At 39.4% G+C, this 22,565-nt stretch overlaps 1 protein-coding gene across 1 annotated transcript; it reads left to right on the plus strand.

The window, feature by feature from the left end:
• Positions 1–1,202: 1,202 nt before the first annotated feature.
• On the plus strand, positions 1,203–22,253 carry LOC135414105 (solute carrier organic anion transporter family member 1B3-like). Its single transcript, XM_064654414.1, has 16 exons — positions 1,203–1,346; positions 4,151–4,262; positions 5,148–5,308; positions 7,573–7,714; positions 7,801–7,933; positions 9,783–9,898; positions 10,709–10,855; positions 10,962–11,060; positions 12,547–12,792; positions 13,657–13,821; positions 14,252–14,447; positions 15,861–16,023; positions 16,715–16,899; positions 18,051–18,115; positions 19,950–20,067; positions 20,968–22,253. The coding sequence occupies exons 3-16, from the start codon at positions 5,177–5,179 to the stop codon at positions 21,179–21,181; spliced, it is 2,121 nt and encodes a 706-aa protein (XP_064510484.1). The 5' UTR covers positions 1,203–1,346; positions 4,151–4,262; positions 5,148–5,176; the 3' UTR covers positions 21,182–22,253.
• The last annotated feature ends 312 nt before the right edge of the window (positions 22,254–22,565 follow it).

A 22,565-nucleotide genomic window follows, 5' to 3' on the forward strand; every position in this document is an offset into this window, starting at 1 on the left:
GAGTTCTAAGTATCAGATGGAGAGCAAAAATTTTAAGGCTAAAGGACCCTGTCATTTCAAAACCAGAATATAATTTGGTCATGACTGGGAATTAAAAGAAGGTTCCTATGCATCAGAAGACGAATCTTTCACAGTAGCCTTAGAAATGGATGGAGTGGAAGGGAAGGCAACTCTTTACTGTTCTCAAGACAGAGCCTGGTCTTTTCACAAAAGATCATTTTGAGTTCACAGGCTGGATTTGTGGTCTGGATTCCTCCCGCATTCTTATTTTAAAATTTCACTAACACTTGCAGCTGAACTGTCCTGACATACAGTTTTGAAGTAACTACCATTTTGTTGGTGATGGTGCCCCTTGCCCTAGCAAGTTAAAGGGAACTGTCTGGTTGAGAGTCAGAAGCGCCATGAGCAGTGCAAGGTATAACTGATAACAGTACTGAGTGCAGAAAGATTCTCCAAAGGCCAGCGTAATTAAGTGGGCTGTAATTGTTCACAGCAAGTAAAAGAATAGGTGTGGTGAAAGTTGTGGCAGGGAAGGGGGCATGAACTACCAGGAGTGGCACATTTTGGTGTAACATCTAGGCAAAGAGTAGATGTAGCTCACCTGCTTTAAGAATGACTTGTCTTTTAAGTACAATTAGGTACAATCAGGCAGAATGCACAAGGGGGGTACAATCAAATAAAATATTTCTCATTAACCAGTTCCTTGAACTGGGGCTGTAAGTATGTAAAGAGTTGCTCCAAAGTACACATAGTCCCAATATACTTTGACATTTGGTGTGCCTGTGCTGTTAACAGCACTAAACTATAAACCTAAACACTCTTCTAAGCATGAGTGTTTCTTGAATATCCAGTTTGTTCTATACATCCAAGGCATAATATTTTCTCCTCCTGCAAGTCCTTGGCTGGCTAAAGCAGGTCTGAGCTCAGTGGACTTCAGCCATAGACTATGAAAATAAAACTTCATACCAAAAGGCTTTGGAACCAGAAACATTTCTGAAGTTGGGACACCCTACTTTTAAATGTCAGGAAAGTATGAACCATTATAATCTAGACAAGCTCAGGAATAAAAAAGATGTTTTACAAAAATGTACAAAAAGAACACACTTGCAGGTTTTCTTCCTAATTAAATTTTGACCATAGATAAACATGGATAAACACGTATTTTGGGACCTTAAACAGAGGGCAGAATGGGAGGAGACGAGATTAAAATGTTTAATTTAGTTTGTGTTGGAAGTTAATGATTCTTCTACGAAGTACCAGCACAGCTTTGCTTAAGGAGAGAATACTCTGACTTTTGAGCATTTATGTGGTAGCATAACTGCTGTTGTTGTGGACACAGAACCTAGGTAGGAACCTCTTTAACATTCTTTTTGTTTTTGTTAACCATAAAATGTTGCCATTGTTTGCAGCTGATGAACATTACCTGTGTCCTACTAATTGCATTTCCTGTAACCAGTAACACCAATAGTGTTCCTGTTGAAAGTGTCAGTGCTTTTAATGATGGAATCACACATTTTCATGTGTGTCTCTGAACAGTAATTATGTCTTGAACAATGAGAGCAGCATTGGGATCTGCACAGGGCTGTGATAATCATTTTTCATATTAGGTTAACTTAAAAGGTCTTACTATAATTCTACTTAAAAATCAATGGGATTTTTGTCAGTAAGACAATTGTATTAGCACTACAGTTAGTGTTAATCATTGCATTTCCATAAATTATTGGAGGAACTGTGGATCTTGATTTGTGACTTTTTTATTCTACTGGGTGGTGGCATGGTCCCTGAGGATGGAGACAAGCAGCCCAAGGACTTTGCTGGATTCTTAATATTCCTCAAACATCACTATATTTTTCTTTTGTAATAATCTACAAAACCTGTAGCGAACTGTTGTCTTGACCTTTGTGAACTGAATACCTGTTATTCATGCTAAGGTTTTTTAATTGCTGCTCTTATTCATTATAATTTGCATATAATTCGAGAGTATAAAATGAAATTTAATTTTTTTTCATATATATTCACGAGGGAGTAGATTTACCTAACAAGCTCAGAGTTAGGCAATGGCCACTATAAGGTCATATACCTTGAAGCACTGAAGAAGTCTGCAGCTGTCCTTTGCAAGGCTGGCTGCATTCACTCTGAAATTGCATTGCAAGGTGCTTCATGATTTCCCATGATTTTGTGAAAGTTGTCAGCTCCCACCAATACAAATTATCCATGATGATTATTAGTTAAGACCCTTGATCTTCCCCACCCAAAGTCTTTCTCAGAAGAGACTTTATTGAGCATAAAATCAAACCAATTTGTCAAATGTTCCCTGAGTATGTTGCAAAAATGAACAGGAGGTGTGTTAAATTTTATTCTCAAAGTATGGCTTAGGGGATTTTGGTGGATTTTTTTTTCTTTATGCTTGTTTTTGGGGAGAGGATTGTTTTCTTCTCCTAGGAAGAAAATCAGGCTAATTTTTGTTCAGGTTGACTGCCTACCTAAAGAATAGGTTATTTGACTAAACCTGTCTTTCTGCAAATGCAAATCTCTCAGGTCACTACTACAGCAGAATGGCTTGTGCAGGCAAAGAATGGTATTTTTAGAGAATCATATTAATGAAAGGGCACATTTGTTGCAAAAAGCTTCATATTTTTGCTTTGCAACCAGATGCTCAGTTTATTAAACATGAAAAAAATGATAGTGAAATAAATCTACAATAGCAACTTTATCAATACCTGTAATTGTCAAGCTCAGCAGCTGTATGTGGACATCAGTTGTGAATCAATCTTTTATCTTTTTTTCTAACTTTCCTGTGACCTGGAATTTCCCCAGCCCTGATCTCTTCCATCTCCAGCAGATATCTGTGTTGGTCAGGGTCAACTGGATGGGAGGAGATGCTGCCAGCAGCTCCAACTGTTGATCACTGCACATAACCTGCTCTAATATTTCTCCAGCACAGTTGCATCATCTTTTTGCTTCATTCCCCTCTGTCCTAGCCCTCACAAGCAAAAGTAACACCTCATCCAACAGCATCTTTGCAAAGCATTCATAAGACGTGTCATTCGCTACTGACACGAGCTGGTCACCTGTGTCTTGTCTGAGAGGCCTTCCCCTGGATTGCTGGAGGAGCTGAGCACTGACAGTGCTGAGACAACTAATTTCCACTTCCTAGCTGGCTTCACACTTTCCTGTGTACATCAAGAAGCTTTTGCCCCATGAAGACGCATTTTTTTTTACTTTCTTCTCTTTTTTTTATTTCTTATCTTGCCCAGTACCCTAACCTCTCTCTCTGGATGCCCTTTTCACTATTTGCATCTAACTGCTCAACCTGCTCTTTAATATTTATGCTCACACTTTTCAGTCTTACTGTCCTCCCTTCCTGTTCCTTCACAGCCTTTCTCAGAAATATTTTTTATGGGATAGGCTCCTCATATTTAAACTTCTTCAGTTAAATGGATAACTGACTGTCTTTCTCTTCTATCTGCTTTTCCTCTAATTTCTATCTTCACTCCTTCTCTCCTTATGCTGAGATGCTAAGTCGAGTTATACCTTCAAACTCTCAAAAAAGCCACTTTAATCCTGTGACCTGCAGTGATAGGCTCCTCCAGCATCTTATGGTGGTTGTCAACGTGTCATAGTAACAAGGAGAAAATAATGTCTTCAGATGACACAGGGACAGACGAATTTCAGAGGACCAGATGCTCAAAAGTATTTGTGTACTAACATTTCCTGAGCGCTAAGAATCTCATTTCATAGTATTTCTCTTGGTTGCAGACTTGGAGAAATCCTTTTTCTACTTCTTTTTCCTATCTGTCTGAATAGCCAAGGGGAAGGAAAAGATATGTTTTTTGTCCTGATACATGTGCTGACCCAGACTTAGAGCACAGCCACAGAAGAGTTTGGGAAGTAGATATTAGCAGTGAGAAAGCAGATGGACCTTTTCCAGCATTGGAAAAGTTCATCTAACTTTTTTCAGCTCCATTCAAGTACAGAAAACCTCTGTTTATGTGATTTGTTTCCCCTCTCTGTCTTCTTCACCTTTTTCTCAAATGAGAGGAGTATTGTGAAAGGTGAAACAGATCATGTGAGTTATGATTTCTGAGTTCTGATTTGGGGATATTAGTTTCAACACTCTTAACAGAAAATGCAATATTCCCACCTGCAGATCTGAAGATGGCTTCTTTCAAGTGAGCTGTTATTTTCCAAGGGGCTCTGCAGTGGCACCTGGATCGTCCTTTGGAAATCTATTCTGTTTGTAGTTGGAGTTGCACAAACGGGCAAGTGTTTTCATTCTTTAAACAAACTTTGCAAACAGATATATAGACTTACAGCTTTTCCCTGAAGTGTTATTTTTAATTGGGTTTTTAAAAGATAAAAAGACCAAAAAAAATTAAAAAATGAAGTATTGAACTATTCACTGTAATAAAACAAAATTCAACTTAATAACAAAAAGCTTTCAACAATAAAAAAAATGTTGTATCAAGGGGTATATCATTGCTTATGGCTACAGGATGTGCTGTTCCTGGGGGAAGTGGAGCAGTTCTGCTGAACTGTTGAGCTGCAGACGACTATATTCATCAGGGCATACAGACAGCACTCTGCAAACAGAAGGGCATTAGGGATACCCTGTATATTATTGCAAGAAGAAAAAAATGACTTACTCATAGGAGGTCAATTAGCTAAATTAATGAATTCTTTTGTCACTAGGAGTTGTTTCCAACAGGTCAGTGTACAGAAGTCAGTTGTGTGTTGCTACAGAGGTCTTACTAAATTGATGGAGTCCTAAGCCACGTGGACTACAAGTTTAGAGCTTCCCTAGGACTCCTTCTTCAACACTGATGCTTTGGTGACCCTTGTAGTTTATTTTTGGACAGAGACTGTCTCTTACTCTTTTATGGAAATTGTCTTTTTAGCATTAAAAGACTGGAGGGGGTGGCATGGTGGTTTCCATTTCTCTTGAAAAGAGGTCAAAATAAGATATTTCAGAATTTAAAGAAATATACACTTTGAAACACTCAAGTCAGAGAGCCAAATTGTTTTCAATGGAAAGGTTCAGTTTCAACATCTCAGCATTTTCCTGTAACTGCTGCTTCATCAGAAAAGTCCTTAAGCAACTCTATTTTGGCTGATGCGCTTTTGTATTTATTTTCATTTTCTCCCAGGTTCAGATCACTCAGTAAAGAAATCAACCATGACAGTGGAAACCAAATCCAGCAATGTCAGTGGCTCAAATCAGGAAGCAGAACACAAACAGCCTTTAGATGATGAAGAAAACAAAAATCCACCAGTCAAAAAGAAGACTTCCTGTTGCACTGGATTGAAGGTGTGATGCCCTATCAATATTACCATGAATTACCATTGCTATATGTTAAGAAATGTTATTCAAGGTGTGACATGCCAAATTCCTCCATTCCTCTTCGCCCTATCTTTTCTGGAGCTGGATATATACTAGAGGTACAGGGGATAGTCAGATCTTATCTTTGTCCTAAAGAAAATAAAAATTCCTGATCTGCCATATTTACTTACAAGTTACTCGTAGGTGGTTCCTCTTCTTGGTCGTTAGAGAGAGGCAGCAAACTCCAGTGGGAGACTTGAGCCAGCCTGAAATAGGTGCCTACAATACACTTGCCTGGAGGTTTCTGTCACCACTCATTCTTGTAGGGCCAAAACAGTGTGAGGTGAATCGTATTCCAGGACTTTTATCTAATCCAGCGCTGTAGGTCAAACTGCCCAGTAATTCCCACAAGCACACAGGCTTCCAGGAGTGCACAGGAAGAATGGACTGGTCAAAGCAAGTAAACTAATGAGAAATTCTGTACCACGTTAAGGCCTTAGTATTTATTGCTTCTGGCTGAGCTGCAAAGAAAGCTCAAGGGCAAGATTTCTTCTGACACTGATGTGTTTGGGTTTATGTTTTGACTAAATCTTGAGCCAGCTTCATCTCAAGCTAAATTCCATAGACTCGGTAGAGTTGCAATTAAGGTCACATTTCTCTCTATAGAAAGGTCTGTAAAATAAAAGAAAAAAAATATGTAATTGCAAGTTTCTCAAACATCCAAAATAGTTCAACTTAAGCATCAGGCAAAGGTTGTTTACTTCTTATTTTATCTGATTCGTGTTTGCCACCAATATACCCCTGCAGAAATAGAATTTGACCTGTCTGGGAGACTCACAGGACTAATTTTACATCATATATGTGGGCAATAAGTCTAACTCTATGGCAATTAGAGCTTAATACACACTACGATGTGGAAGGAATAAAAGACAAGCTGCTATTATACCTCATTATCTTATAAAATGTTTTATGGCTGACCTGGGGATTGCATTTTCAAACACAAAATATTCAGGTCATTTTTGTTTGTGTTTTTGTGCTTATCAGCAGTTTGTGATTCCAGCCAAAGCTCCCTGAGAGTGCTACCAGCATAAGGCACAAAAGGTGATTCTCAGAATTTTGCCAGTCAAGCTCAGGAAATATAAAACATGTCAGGACAAAGCCCACATTTGGGAAATTTTTCTCTTCATTCCTGATGAAAAGAGAGTAAATATGTCTATTTTCAAGCTTTTGCTTCCTGGATTGCCCTAGTTTTTTACGGTAGATAATATTGCAAAGTCTAAATCCATATTTACTTTGTTTACTTACCCAAGTTTCTGTTGTATTGGAACTTTTGCCCAGCGAGCAATAAGTCAGTTTGTTTTTTAGCCTATGTGGAAATAGCTGGATAATATTTAAACAAACTTAGTTTAACTTTTTAGCAAATAAATCTTTATTTGCCAAAGCCACAATGTGTGTTGGTTGAAGCAACTATAAAATTACAAAGAGTATTAAGCTTTTCCTTATGAGGTATATGGTATACAGGCAACATTTCAAAATATGTCATCTGAGACAGAGATGAACTCATTTCGTACGTGTCGCCTTCCACATACGGGAATATCATAAAAACTTGCATAAAGCCTTTATTTTGATGCCATGGCTATCTATATGATTAAGTTAGAAGCAGTTATGAACTGACCTAAAATAAATTACATGCAGCCCAAACAACTTTGATTTGGACTAGTGTCAGTAAATCTATCCTGATTAGGTATTTTACCTCTGGCAAATTTTATGTTTCTGCAACAGCTTTGGCACCATTTTGGCTGCCCAGCTTTGGTGCTCAGCTTTGTGATAAATTTAACCACAGATGCCAGAAAAGTGAGTGGTGCCCAGTAAGTTCTTTGTCAAATTTAAAGGTCCTCAGTTCCACTTTATAAATCTCTGGACAGCGAAGCTGGGAAGGTGAGGTTTTCTGGCAATTAAGATGGCTATTGCAAACCCGAACCCTAAAGTAAGCAACTGCTCTCAGTGCAGCACCTAGCACCCCTTCTGCATCAAGGAAAACCAGAGCAGAGAGCAAAATGTACTGAGATGCCACCCTGGCACCCTGCAGCATTAGAGTATTTGAAAACTCACCCACAACGTTGCCACTCGAATTTAAGTAACAAACTTATGTTATGGTGGTGATTGTCCCACATAGTTTTAAACGCATTTGTTCCCTCTGTGACTGGTTTCCCTGCCTCTACCTCCCATCTTCTGTCTTAATCTTTCCTCAGGCATTTCTGGCTGCTCTATCATTCAGCTACTTCAGTAAAGCGTTGTCTGGTGTGATTATGAAAAGCTCCATCACTCAGATTGAGCGAAGGTTTGACCTGACATCATCCACTGCAGGTTTCGTCGATGGAAGCTTTGAGATAGGTAATTGATTTCCGTAGCATGCAGAAAACTGCTCAAGGAGTATGAGACACAGCATCTGGCACTAAATTTGGTTCATTGCCTCCCAGGTAACCTGCTGGTGATTGCATTTGTAAGCTACTTTGGAGCCAAACTTCATAGACCCAAAGTAATAGCTGTGGGATGCATTACTATGGCTTTGGGATGCTTTTTATCAGCAATGCCTCATTTCTTCATGGGATAGTAAGTACTAATCAAGGTTAATTTGAGTAACCTATGATTGGAATTGCATCCTTCTTTCTGGTTTTTAAATGAAACTTGGTGTATATTAATTCTTAGATATCCAAGGGCCTAAAGAACCTCACCTCAGCGTGCAATGAACCACGCTTGACACACACATCCCTACTGTGATGATGAATGTTCATTACATCTGGTTGTAAAAATATGGCTCCTCTGAAGCAAAACTTCAACTTCTCAAAAACTGGGAAAATCACAATGCTTTAGTTGTCACTCATATGTGTTCAGAAAAGAGGTAAAGAAGGAAATGATGCTACAAAATTTTTTCTCAGGGGGAAACAACTATGAAAATCTTATGAAAATTCAAGTTTCAAACAAAATACATTATTCTTTGAAAATCTTCAAGCTGGCTACTATGCTGGTGTTATTGCTTTAATGAATTTTGGCAAACAGTAAGAACAGGAAAATCAGAAAGCCCAAGAATGTGGTATCATTGGCTGCTAACAGTGATGTTACAATTATGTAGCCAGGAAAATCAAACCATTATGAAGCACACTAAATGTATGAGAAATACAGAATGCACATATGTGGTTTCCAGATAAGTTTGTGCTGTTTGGAATAGGATCTCCAAGCTCTGAGCAGGTAACTTCATACTGAGGGACATCTCAACCTGCAGTATGACTTTATTTACAGTAACAGGCAACTCATGTAAAATCAGGGATTCAGAGCTTACTCAGTGAACAAACCAACACATAGAGATCCTCATTGAAAGAAATCCTCCTCCTTGAAAGAACAAACCAGAGCTTTATTGTGAAAGACAGTGCATTTTGTGGCAAACAGCTGCTCCTCACACGAGCAGCCTCTCAGCTTCACACAAAACCTGCAGATGGACCAGTGCTTGTAGAACAAGTACCAGGGTTTTTCCTGTTCCAAATGCACATGGCTGGTTAAACTGATTTTCCATATCTGGTTAAGCTAATTTTTGTTCATATTTTCCATGTTCCAGGCATGTTACTTATATGTGATAGTGCTTCTAGGCATAGCTTGGACACAGTGACAGCATATAGAGTAAGGCATATTTCTCCTAAAAGTATTAGAATAGTTTTAGACATACTACTGTAAAGAGAAAACCCATTAATGCTTTTTTTTCATGTTAGTGGATCTTGCACTAGCATCAGACTTCTCATAAGTTTTCCATTGCTTAAGACAAACCATGTATCACACTCATGTACACTGGGCAACTCACTTGTAAGGAAACTGTTCTGTACTGTCTCTCCTGATGACTGCTCTTTGTTTCAACCTGAAAAATAAGCCTGCCTGGTCTAACAGAGTCGGCCCAGTTCCTAGAAGCAGAATGTGTGCTTTACCATGTTGTTCTCCTAAAGCTAATTGTACTTTGCACCTCAGAAGTGCTCGTATCTGGGAAAGGGATCATGTTAAAGCAGCTGAACAGATCAAAATACATATCAAAGATGCAAAGAGGGACCTACACTCACATTGAAAAAATTCCTCTCTTTCTCCTTGAATCAGCATAGGGAGCTCACTTGGACCTGACCCTAAATTTTGACACCAAAAATTAAATATTGAGTTACTTTCACAAGCCCTTTCAAATTTTCCAGCTTAAAATATTATTTCTTTCAGACAGAATTTTATTTGGTTTTTCATTTTAGTGTTTCAGTTTTCCAAACTGTGCTTAAATAATCTTTTTTATTTGCTCCTTCAGAAGCACTGTTAATTGATATTTAATCAATGGTACCTCTCTCTTCAGGAAAACAGCAGTCAGAGCTTCCTGCCCTACTGCACTGGTATTTCCCTACTGAGCTCTGCTTCTAAACCTACTGTTGTGTGTTTTCAGTTATAAGTATGAGACAGCATCACATAGAGCTTCTTCAGCCAACTCAACTTCTAGCATAAATCCCTGTACCCTACATCAAGATGTGAATGACACCGCGTTGGAAGCCTCACGTTCAGGTAAGGAACTGTAAGTACAAACATGGGAGCTAGTTTTGTCCTTGGTTGCAAGTGGAATAGGTTGTTTCCCCGTGCAAGATGCTCAGATTCCTTCTCTGTTAAGAAGAACTTCTCTCTACCTGTCTCTACCTGTCTGGCAACATCGGCAACACCTAAATGCACTTGGTGCCTCTCATTTGGAGAAGAAGCATCCAGCAAACACAGATTATAAGGATACAGATCCCCAGTTTTCCACGTTCACGCTTCCAAATTACAATAAATCACCTAACACTAAAAGGGAAGCTGAGACTCTGTTTGAATGGGTTCAGTTACGCAGCACATGGAGCTGAAGAGGTGGAAGAGATAGTGTGACAGGACATGAAAATACAAGTTTACTGGAAATAAATGCAGATTCTTGTTATCTTCCTTACAATATGGAATACAGTTGTTTTATTTTTTGCTTTGCATGGGACACAGGTAGAGAGAGAACCAAGCTGTGACCCAGAAATTATCTCAAACTTCTTACATTAAAGATATGTTTTATATACCAGGGAATATATTTATGACAATATAAATGTGCCATTTTTTAAAATGAGTGTTTTTTTCTGATGGGTGATGCTTATTTTTAGAAACCAAATACAATGGAGACGGAGGAAAGTGCTGTTAAAACTTTATTAAAAGTTCTGATAAGATTGGCAGCCTTTCATTAATCTTCCATGAGGAAAATGCTGTTAATACCTTAAATAATAATTCATGTGCTGAATTTCCTGTGATTTGTCACTGTTTCCCATTCAACTATTTTATTACAAAGGTGCAAACTCTCATCTGCAGGCTGTGAGAAGGAACCATCATCATATATGTGGATATATATCTTACTGGGAAACATGTTACGTGGAATTGGTGAGACACCAATAACACCATTGGGCATCTCTTATCTTGATGATTTTTCTAAAGAAGAGAATGTTCCTGTGTATGTAGGTAATCTCAACACGAAGTAAACTGAGAAATTCACAGTGTAATATCACCCTACGCAGAGGAAAAAGTTCAGCCACTAAATGAAGCATCTGCTTCTTTGTATTTTCAGGCTGTTTGCACACAATAGCCATGCTTGGCCCGATGTTTGGTTTCCTGTTGGGATCTTTGTGTGCAAAACTGTATGTGGATATTGGATTTGTAGATCCAGGTAAGCAAAACAAAGGAAAAGTGAAAGTAGGCTAATACTTGCTCATAACATGTTCCTCTAAGCAGTTGCCTAAGTTTATATTATATTAATTATATTTCTATAATTTGTATTTACTTTATATTTATTTCATGAATTTTATTATATACTTTAATACAATTATATTGAATTACTGAAAGCCTTAAGGATAAAGGCAGAATTAGACAGGTAGTATATTTTAGAATTGATTTTTAGGATTAAAGGATTACAATACATGTTTAAGAATTAGTACCAAGAACTCCCACAAACCCAAGATGTTTTACTAAACCGGGATCTTAAGAAAAGGATTCTGCTAGTATAGCAGTTTTACAGTTTTGAGAAATTATCCACTCTTTCAACTGAGCATTTTACATTATTTACATTCCACGTAATGTTTGCAGTACATTGTACACGTTTTGCCAGCACTTGCTTATTCAGATGAAATGAAAACATTTGCAAAATGCCAGAGGGGGCAGAGCAATGCCTGTAAGTGGTGGCTGTGGTCCTTGACGCCGTTGCCTTTCACTGATCTTGTTTTTCTAGTAGGACTAGTATTAAGATATTTTCAGATCCTCAGGATCCTGTAGTTTGATAGATTAACTGTTTTGTCTTTGCCCTTTATTAAGCCAATGTTTGATTTAACTTGCACAAGGACAATGAGCCAATTCTGGTAATGCAGTGTGAAGTCTTACAGTCTTAGTTCCACACAAAACATTCCAGAATGTAACAGTCATATGAATACAACCTGCTACTCTCATCTTCCTTGCAATACAACGTTTAAAGCCATGGCTGATCTCACTGATACCACAGAGAATTCCCCTAGTAGCAGCTTACACAATTCAGGTGAGCAGAGGATGGTCTCAGGTGAAATGTATCAGCCCTGAAAGCAGCAGACACTCAAGGCTTGTCTGCCACCCCTTTTGGTGTCCCCGTGTGTTGGGCAAGGGCCTCGGTGTTGCCATATCTGCCACAAAACAACAGTCAGTGTAAGGTGATGGAAGGCAGATGAAACAACACCGTAGTGACAGGACAAGGGGGAATGGATTCAAACTGACAGGGTGCAGGTTTAGATCAGATGTTAGGAAGAAATTCTTTGCTGTGAGGGTGGTGAGGCACTGGAACATGTGACCCAGAGAAATTGTGGATGCCTCTTCCCTGGAAGTGTTCAAGGCCAGGTTGGATGGAGCTCTGAGCAACCTGATCTAATGAAAGGTGTCCCTTCCACCTGGAGAGTTGGAACGAGGTGATCTTTAAGGTCCTTCCCAACCCAAACCACTCTATGGTTTTATGGTTCTATAACACCATTCAGGGTATGATTCCTGATGCCTTCACTGCATGGATGGTCCCTCATTAGATGATTATCGTTACCACTGGAAGTCAGACACTAAAATGTAGCTGTTGTAGCAGACAAAGGGTGGGAAGGTTCAGCTTCTTCATTTGGGTAACTTGTGCCTGTTTTCCTCAATTCTAGGAAGCATCAGTATCACCCCCCAGGACTCTCGCTGGGTGGGTGCATGGTGGCTTGGCTTTTTAATAGCTGGAACAACCAATCTCCTGTCTGCTATTCCATTTTGCTTCCTGCCAAAGAGTCTGAAAAAGCCAGAGGAAGCCAATAATGGCAAAACTTCATGGAGCCTCTTGGAAAATATGGAGGCCACAAGGAAGAAACTTAATCCTGAAACCCCCAAGTCAAAGAAGTGGTCAGTAATGCTGAAAGGCAAGTGTTTCCCATGCTGTATAAATGTGAAAAGCATTAATTACAACATACAGGGAAAATGTAGTAGTTCTGCAAAGCATTTTGCCTCCCCTACACTTCTGTCTAAACCAGTCAGGTATTCCCAGAAAAGGAGAGGTCCTCTAAAAATTATTAGAAGTGAAAGATCTTGCTCAAGACTCTGAGCTTCTGCCTGTATCACCTGCAATAAATCATCACCTGAGTGGCATCTACCTCTAAAATTTTGTGCTAGAAGAAGTTTGAAGTGTTTCTGTACCAGGACCTAAAGAAAATACTAGAAGGCTCCTTTTGCAATACGGAAAGGTAAATTATTCATCTGATACAGCTCCTGGAGACTCTGAAGCACATAGTTGTTACCTGATGAAAATACATCAGGCTTGAATAACAGCCATGGTTGTGCAGTCCTTAGGTCAAGGTGGAAAGAGGTGGCTTTGCTTCATTAGTCAAATTCTCCTGCCATTTAGATCCCAGTAGGAGACACTGGGCATCTCCACAAAGGCAGATCTCACTTACACTTGAACCTGTGATAATATTCATTGTGAATATTGTGAGCTGAATGAAGTCTTTGCTGTGTGGAGCCCTTTAGTCTTCATGTGCAGAATTCAACAGAGCATTCAGGCCTTAACCCACACTTCTGTCTTCTTCTAGGAGTCTCTTCCTGTATCTCAACCTCTGGTGTTCTTCAAGAACCTGATTTTGCTTTCAGATTCTTTCATGCAGATGAAGATCAGTACAACCTGCACTTGGACAGCTGAGAGCAGGATTTTGCCCTAAGATTTGCAGGTTACTCACCAGTAATTATGCCATGCATCTTTCAAAGCCAACTCATATGTCCCTTTTTTTCAGATTTCTGTGCCTCCCTGAAAAAAGTATTGGGTAACCGAATGTACTTTACATTTTTGTGTTGCTCACTGTTACAGTTCAGTAGTTTTATTGGTTTCATAACTTACAAACCAAAGTACATGGAACAGCAGTATGGACAATCTACATCCAAATCTAACTTTCTAATAGGTGAGTTACACCATGTAAGGACTGCTTTGTGATATAAACAGTGCTTTATCTAGGACTGAATTCCTTGTAAAACAGGTTGATGTCAATGGTTTTGTGCCTATGGGACTACAAGAAATTTTTATTTTATATTATATCATATCATATTATATTTACATTATAGCAGGGGCATTCCAAATATGCAATGAGTGTGGTGTGAGAGTCTTAATTGATGAAGCATCTGACAAATGCCTTGCAATGGAAGTGGGTTTTGAGGGCTAGGCACTTCACAAACAGCATATGCAACCCCGGGATTGGACTGAACACAAAACCACCTACAATCATCATAACAGACCATAAAGTTTCCAGGGACATCAACCTGAGGGCTGGCTTTGGCTCTTAAACCCATTGTAATTCTTTAATTTTAACATTCCCCTTCTATTATCTCTTTCAGGAGTAACATCCTTACCTCCTGTTGGTATTGGAATTTTCCTAGGGGGGTTTATAATGAAAAAGTACAAAATGGGCATGGTTGCAGCAACCAAGTTTTCATTTACCATGTCATTTTTGTCCTATGCCATCAGTTTTTTGCACTTTTTTGTTGGCTGTGAGAACTATGCGGTGGCAGGAATGACAGTGTCCTATGAAGGGTGAGTATAAAATGAAGAACAGTGGCTTTTTCTGCATGGCATCAATAGTTCAAAAAAAAAAAAAATGTACCATAACATCAAACCTGAAAGAGCAACATGCCTTTGCAATGCTTAGGAGAAAGGTAACACTACCACATGTCATTGGGATAGATTTGTTGATCAGCAGAGCATCACCCTGCCAAAGCCCAACACTGGTCAAAGACTAACTAGGAATTGCATCATTCCCAATGTGGGCTGTTTGGCTGTGTGGGGTGATATTGCTGTTTCACACAGTGCTATCTCTGTACCAGAAGCAGTTTTCTACCAAAGTCTATTCAGTAAAAAGATGAAGCATATGTAACAGAGGGCATGGATCACATATCCTGCAGAGAGAAGAAAATACTACAACATACTAGACTCTCAACCTGCTGTAAAATTAAATAAAGCCTTAATGCCTACTGAAGATCCTCTCTTCTCTCAGGATAATGTGGATTTAGAAGTTACAGACTTCTATTTTTTCTTGGAGTAAAGACACTAGAATAGGGAATGTGTGCTAGGATCTGCCTGTCCAGGGGGACCCAGAAACACATGAGGATATGGGTTGTACTGCTCATGTCCAGAGTACCTCCTGGCTGCTGTTATCCTGTCTGCATCTCACTGAAGACTTACCTGCAGTTCAATAGTTTGTCACTGTAGTTCATTTATCAAACCATGCTGGTTCAGAGCTGAAAATGTGGAACTGGACAGGCAAGATGTTTATATTTTTGGGAACCGGAGGCCTACTCATGGCTTGACATGTGGTCTGCAATGTTTTCACTAAAAATGTAACTGGTGGACCAGGGAATATGCTTAGTAAGCACTGAGATGAAAGGAAAGGCACACACATAAGCTTAATTAAACCAGAAAGAATAAGATGAGGAAAGACATCCCTCTTTTTCACAGACCTCAGCCCCCAAAGGATGTCTGAAATAAAAAGGAAATACAGCATTCTCAGTATTCTCTAGGAAGAGTTAGGCTAGACTTTAGGGGGGAGTATTTTCTAATTATGGAGACCAGGAAATCTAATTTCTATCACTGGTGAATTTTTACCAACAGCTAAAGATACACTTGATAAGACTGTGATAACTGTTCTTAGATTTAATTTCCATTGGAGAGGTCTAGTTGACCTCTCACTCCTTTTTCTTTCCTGCTTACACCTGCCAGTAAAATCAGTAGCAATGTTTTATATGTTTTAAAATTCTTTATAATTTAGTAATCACTTTAATATCGGTGCAAGTAGGATGGAATCTCAAGCAGATCAATACTGTAGAGACTCAGCTGTGAAAACTTATGTCCTGGGCATGTCAGCTGGGTTTCAGGACAGCAATATTGCCACATGGAAGGGATTACACTGAAATAAAAATTTCTTACACTTGTCTGAACTTAATTTCCAAGTGCACCCATTCCATTTGACGAAAATGCCGTGTTTTCTGACTGCAACTCTCACTGCAAATGTGACTCCAATGTGTGGGATCCTGTGTGTGGAGCCAATGGAATCACATACATTTCGGCGTGTCTGGCTGGGTGCGAGTCCTCGGTGGGACATGGAAAGAACACGGTAAGACCCTGCATCAGTTTCTGAGCTTTTCTACCAGCTTATTTTCCATGTAACAGGTATTTCACAGTATTTAAACATTTAAGGAAAACAAATGTTGCTGGGGACCAGTCAGTAAAGTATTTATGATTTCTGGCTACAAACAGCACAGGAGTGAGAGATTTTTCGGCACATTAAACAGAAAGCCATAGCTCTTTGTTGTAGATATTTACTTTCACCTTTTGCAGGTTGACCACAAGAGGCAGAAACAGGCAAATCAAATTGGTTCCATGTTGTCTGAAGCTTGTCCATGGTTTGCTTTTCATAAATCTCATTTGGGCTGCCCTGAGGTTTTAACCAACAGTTGAAGTACGCTAAGATAGGGTGCTGTCTTCCCTGATACTGATCAATAATGTTTAAGGATTTAGGGAAGGCAGCTCGTTTCCTTCATGTGAGACTCAGGATACTGCTTATTTTTCTGGGTGACTGATTTCTTCTTGGCACAGAGTGCTGGGGATAATGTCCAGAGTCTCAGAGAAGCTCCAGTTCATGGATGTAAACCTTCACTGGATTATGCCATTCCCATGTTTTCTGATGCCAGGCGATCACTCCAGAAGACACATGGTCTGGAGCTGTATCTTGTACTCAGTTTTCTCTCCAAAAGAATCCCCATTGCATGAGCAGTGTCCTACCAAACCTGCTTTGTGTCTTCCAGGTCTTCCATAACTGCAGATGCCTTGAAATCAGCAGCTCATGGACAGGAAACAACACTGCCACCTTGGGGCAGTGTCCAAAAAGTGAAGCTTGTTCAATGAATTTTATTTATTATACAGTAATACAAGTCATAGGTGGCTTTTGTTACGCATTGGGAGGCACTCCAGCATACATGCTTGTGTTTAGGTAAGTACAACTAGCTGTGTACCAAAGGTGCAGGCTTTCCAATGAGACTTTCAAAATCATGTTTATGTTCCTTTCCCTTAGGAAAGAAAAGGGTTTCTTGCAGTATAACATGCTTGCTCTAATGAGTTTTGTCATTTCCTATTTGTTGGCAGCTGTTAGCACCAAACCTTACTTTGCTGCTGCCTGCAAGTCAGTTCCAGTGTGTTGCCTCCAACTCTTGCAGAATGGTTTCTGTTTTGGTCGTCAGGAACTGTAGTGGCAGGAGAAGGAGTAATGGGTTCAAACTGAAAGAAGGGAGGTTTAGGTTAGATTTACAGAAGAAATTCATTACTATGAGAATGGTGAGGCACTGGAACAGGTTGCCCAGAGAAGCTGTGGAAGTGTTCAAGGTCAGGTTGGATGGGGCTCTGAGCAACCTGGTCTAGTGGAAGGTGTCCTTTCCCATGGCAGGGGGTGTTGGAGCAAAATGATGTTTAGGGTCACTTCCAACCCAAACTATTCTACAATTCTAGTCTCAGGTTTTCCAGAACACGTCCTTTTTCTCTGCTTGGATTTTCTTACTATATGGATTTTGAAAATGCCATGCATTTGTCAGGATTTCTGAATGTGTAAGGACATGGCGAAGTCTGGATATATAATGGATGCAAAATCAGTCCCATATCTGATGCTTGGAGTGTGGTTCCCCGTGGAACAGAGGGGCATTTTGCCAGGTGGCTTTGTGCAGTCCAAGATATGTCATTGTACAGAGGGATATGATTCAAGCACGCAAAGATGCTGCATAATCCTAATACTTGCAACTCTTTTGTCTTAGAGCAATAAAAATTTCCCATCAAATGAGTGAAATGTATGTCTGGGAGATAAAGCAGTTGGAAAGCCTGTTTCAATAAGACCGAGATAGACTGTGATTATTTAAAATTTCACTTCTTTAATTATGCCTAAAGAATGGATTTCCCAGGAGGTATGGGACTGGGAAATCGGTAGGTTTTTCATAACACTTAACATGTTTTCAGAAGGTGTAGGAAGGACCCTTCTTCCAAATCCTGGCTTTCTGTCAATAGGAGTGTTAAATTCAGGGTAATTAACAGCAGTTTAATTGACATGTCTAAGCACTAGATAGGCCAACACTTCATGCTTATCCCTCTTTCTTTCAGATGTGTTCAGCCACAGTTCAAAGCTCTTGCAGTTGGTCTATACACGCTCGTTATGAGAACGTTAGGTAAGAGAAATCATCTGACTGAGATGTTGGTTCACATGGCTTTAAATGACACCAATGTAACCACCATTTGCAAACCAGATGTGTCCTTGAAACAGCTCTTAGATCCTGGGCGATTCCTAAATATCCTGTTTCTTCCCAAAGGTCCCATATTCAGTCCAGAGTTCGTTGGTAAACCAGCTAACACAATTAGTGTTAGCTAAATGCAGTTTGGAAGCCTGGTGTTCCAAAATGGGAAGAGTTGTTAAGCAAAATTGGAGTATTAGGTTGCATTTCTAAATAGCACTATAAGGTTTCAAAGTTCTGTCTCAGTCAATGGCTCACTGAGACACAATGCTGGAGGTAAGATCAAAAAGAGTGCTACAGTAGGACAATTCAACACTAATACAACTCTGCTCATATCACAGTGTTTCCTCCATGTTGAATTTTCACTTTCCTGGTAGATGACAGCTTAGATTTCAATTCACTTTAAAGCTTCCTGCAAAGCACTTTTTTCCCCTTTTTAATTTGAGGCTAATGAGGTGGTTGATTAAGATGCCTAGGCATACAAGAAAACATATTTTTATTTCCTTTAGTTCTCTTTATCAGTGGAATATGAGTGTCTGTATTTCAGAAATGTAGAGAAACTTGTGTGAAGAGACAAGCCACAAGAGTTTGCTATGAAATTCAAAAAATCAACAGCCACTTACAAATGTCTACAATCAGAGCTGGTTATGGCTGTGGTGTCTAGTCAGGATTGTGATGGGACATTCTGAGTTAGGAAGGTGTTTCTGTATTTTGTCCTCTTCTGCTTTTAACATCACAATTTGCAGGTGCAGAATTTCTTCCCCAGCTCCCAGGATAAGCAACACCAATGGAATTCTCAGAGCAATTTCGTACACAGGAAAATTAAAAGAAGCATCATGTAGGAAGAACTGCCCCCTTTCTACAGGCTTCTGCTCCAGCACATTGAGCCAGCCTGCTCCTTCCATTGCAGGCAGGGGGAGAGCCACTGTCGCTGATTCAAAAAAGCTGGCATTTCTCTTCAGTGACTCAGAGATCAAATATGATGTGCTCCCATCTTCTTTCACTAAAGAACCTCCAAAATGAGCATTTTTTTCGTTGTGCCCTGACTACAGCACAGAGGATTGTAACACCCAGGCCTTTAAGACAGATTACTGAGCTCAGACTCTCACAAGAGCCCTGAGAGAACAGGTTGAGACAGTACCTGCTTTTACACAATAAATTATTTCCTATATAAGAATGCTCCTGTAGGAACAAAACTGATGTAACACGTGGTCCTTTACACGTGGAAACCTGGATACCTCTGAGGTTAATACTCACCTTTACTTCAGAAAGGCTGGGATTTTGTCCCATGTCTGTCATGTTTTGCAGTAAAGCAAAAGCTAATATCTGACCACACAAGGATTTCAGTTACTTTTCCCTAATTCAAGCAGAAGGAACTATCAGCCAGTGTGTGTAATTTAGGATCTGCTTAGAAGAGGGAACTATGCATCAGTTCAGTGCTCCAAAGGCACAACAGCTCTTCCTTGCAGGATCTTATGCTGCACAGGAAGCCAGTGTTGGGTCTCAGAGCCATGCATGAGAAACCAACGTGCATGACTGCAAGCCTGACCAAAAACCATCAGTCCACATTGCACGGGGACTGATTTTCCTCAAGGTACAGAGACATTGTCCCAGTTTACAGTTATTCTGAAAAAGGGAAAGAAAAGCTCCACACAATCCGACCCACCCATTGCAGCGTCTAAGTCACCACTAATAAAAAATATAGAGCTGATTTCTAAAAAGATGTCCTTTCCTGTGAAATCTTGTGATGCTTTTGTTTGTCTCCTCACAGCCGGGATTCCAGCACCAGTTTACTTCGGCGCAGTGATCGACAAGACATGCTTGAAATGGGGAAGCACAAGCTGTGGGCAGAGAGGGGCTTGCAGGCTCTATGACTCCATTGCTAACAGGTAAGGCAAATCAGGGCACAAAAACCCTCAAGCATTCTTCCCTACAGAGAAACATGTTTGGTTCTTTTACACTGTGGTGTGTGAGACAATGGATCAAAAATCATGGTCAAATACTGACTCTGGACTCAAATTTAAGTCAGTCCAGAGTTCCTAAAGTTGAAAAATATCAAGATCAAATGTTGAGCTCTTAATTTTTAGTTAGTGCTTATGTTCTGAAAAAGAAATTTAATAGCCATGATGGAGGTGTCTGAATTAATTTTGTATTTTTAATACCCTTTGAGCCAATTAAAAAGACCTAAGACTTTAGGATTTACCGTCAAGAGGGAAATTACCCAATTTTACTTTATTTCCAGATAGTTTGCTCATACTGGCAAGAACTTTAATTTTGTGCATTGGCCACATTTGAGAAAAAAGTTGATGAAAGAATATTGTACTGAGTAACTGTAGGTGTTGGTTAAACCTAAACACTATCAGACTTCAGGAGGAATATTCCACAGATTTTTTTTTTTTAGTTTCACTCAAGCCTTGGTCATTTCTAAAGTGTTTTTTATTTTTATATACTATAGCTCACTCTGGTGACCTCAATATATTTCTACCCTAAAAGGCCTAAAGCCTTAAAGTGATTCAAAAGTCTTCCAAAACAAAGGGAAGATGATGAAAGTTCAGCTTTGCAACCATCTTCATAAGCAAAAAAAAAATATCAATTCTTTAAGAGAAGTTTTTGCAAGCAAAAATGTCCAGTTTGTGGTACCACTCACTAATAATGAGTTTCAACATTTTTCCCTAAGATGTTTTAATATTGATGTTTTGATGTGATCCTTAAAAGCCATGAAATTGATTTATTTTAGTGTCTTTGAAAAGTTCAATGCCTTGCACTGTCTTCTGTGCTCTGTCCCACAGGTATGTCTTCCTTGGTTTAGCAGCGGTGTTAAGAGGTCCTTCCTTCTTGGTTGCAATCATATTTTATATATTGATAAAGAAACACTTTCAAAATAAGAACTCCAAGCCTATAGAGAATGGACAAGAAGATGCTTCTATGAATAAAGAAGAAAATTGCAAGATCAAGCAATGTTTGCCAGATTCTCCTGATGGGGAGGATGAATCTTCTATTTAGAAAGAAATTTAGACCAGTGACACACAATCAGGTCAGCTTCTTTTAGAAACAACCTTTGCAATGTTATGAGTAACTAAATAATAAATAATAACACTGTTCAGAAAGTATGAGTAATAGCAAACCTGTGATCAAGAACAATAAAAACTAACAAACAAGCATGGAAGTGCCTTACGTGTACCCAGCTACCAGTGATAGACAGAACAAGTTACACAAACTGAACCAAATTCTCAACAGATAAAGAAAAACCTCCCTTGACATTTCTGATAGAGCCAGTCAGGTATTTTTAGTGAGATCAAAGAGGACTGCTGCCAAAACATCCGTATGTCAAGGCCCACAAGAGGTGATGCTGATCCTGCATGCAGATCCATGCAGTGGACTGACACAGGAATGACAAACTCAAGACCAAGAGCAGCTTTCTGATTCCATTGAATTCAATCAGAACTCACAGTAAAACCAAAGCACTTAAGCAAAACATTTCCAGCTCATCTAAAGGAGTCATTGCAATCCTTTCCCATCGCCAGATTGGCAAAAGCAGCATTTTTCCAAGAAGCATTTTGTCTTAGCTCAGCTGAAAATGTTATGCCTGCTTAAAACTGCAAATAGGTTTTCATAAAGGAAATAATTGTTTTTAAAAATCTCAGAGTCGTAGAATTTTATTAAGAACTATTTTTTTTTTTTACCTAAGTTTCACGAAACTTAAGAAATACTCTGAATTTCGCGGCGCTGGTTTTTTTTCCAAGGAAAGCGCATCCACGCACTAGTGGTTGCACTGCTATGCCAGGCAGTGTCCGGCAGAGGGAACTCAAACGACAGCATTACCCCTGTGATTATTGCGACTATGGATACGTCTGTCGTGTTCAGTCTCGGTTATTCTGGGAGAAATTAATCATCAGGCAGGCAAAACACCCATATGTGGTTCCATACACCTTAAAATTTTTCTCAGCACGAGCCTTTACCTCGTGTATTCAAAGCTGATTTTGTGTATTTGTTGGCTTGCATTCATCATGTCACTTGGAGCTTGACAACCTGTTATTACTTTAAATAAAAAGATGTGTATATGTGTACCATTTCACGACAGGGATTGAATTGGGTGGTTGATACTCTAAAATGGATGCTCAGGGCTCAGTGGGATGTGGTTAATAGACATGCTAGATAAGAAAAAGTACATTGAGGAAAACACTGAATTGTTCTGAAATAAGTGTTGTCTGTCATGACAGTCACTTAGCAGTGATTGCAGCAGCTGAAGGGAGAAGAATGGGACGTTTTTCCAAGGCAGAGATTCTCCATGTAGCAAAACTAGAGAAGTTCTTCATTCTTCTTTAGCCTGGAGAAAAGGAGGCTCAGGGGAGACTATTAATAGTTTTCTTCAACTACCTAAAAGGAG

The sequence above is a fragment of the Pseudopipra pipra genome, chromosome 5 (genome assembly GCF_036250125.1).
Source record: "Pseudopipra pipra isolate bDixPip1 chromosome 5, bDixPip1.hap1, whole genome shotgun sequence".
Lineage (NCBI taxonomy): Eukaryota > Metazoa > Chordata > Aves > Passeriformes > Pipridae > Pseudopipra > Pseudopipra pipra.

Excerpts from the sequence above, each read along its gene's own strand:
- LOC135414105 (XM_064654414.1), top strand. The coding sequence starts at position 5,177 with ATGACAGTGGAAACCAAATCCAGCAATGTCAGTGGCTCAAATCAGGAA. Across the intron at positions 7,715-7,800 it reads CGATGGAAGCTTTGAGATAG|GTAACCTGCTGGTGATTGCA; the intron begins GTAATTGATTTC and ends ATTGCCTCCCAG. Across the intron at positions 9,899-10,708 it reads GTTGGAAGCCTCACGTTCAG|GCTGTGAGAAGGAACCATCA; the intron begins GTAAGGAACTGT and ends TCTCATCTGCAG.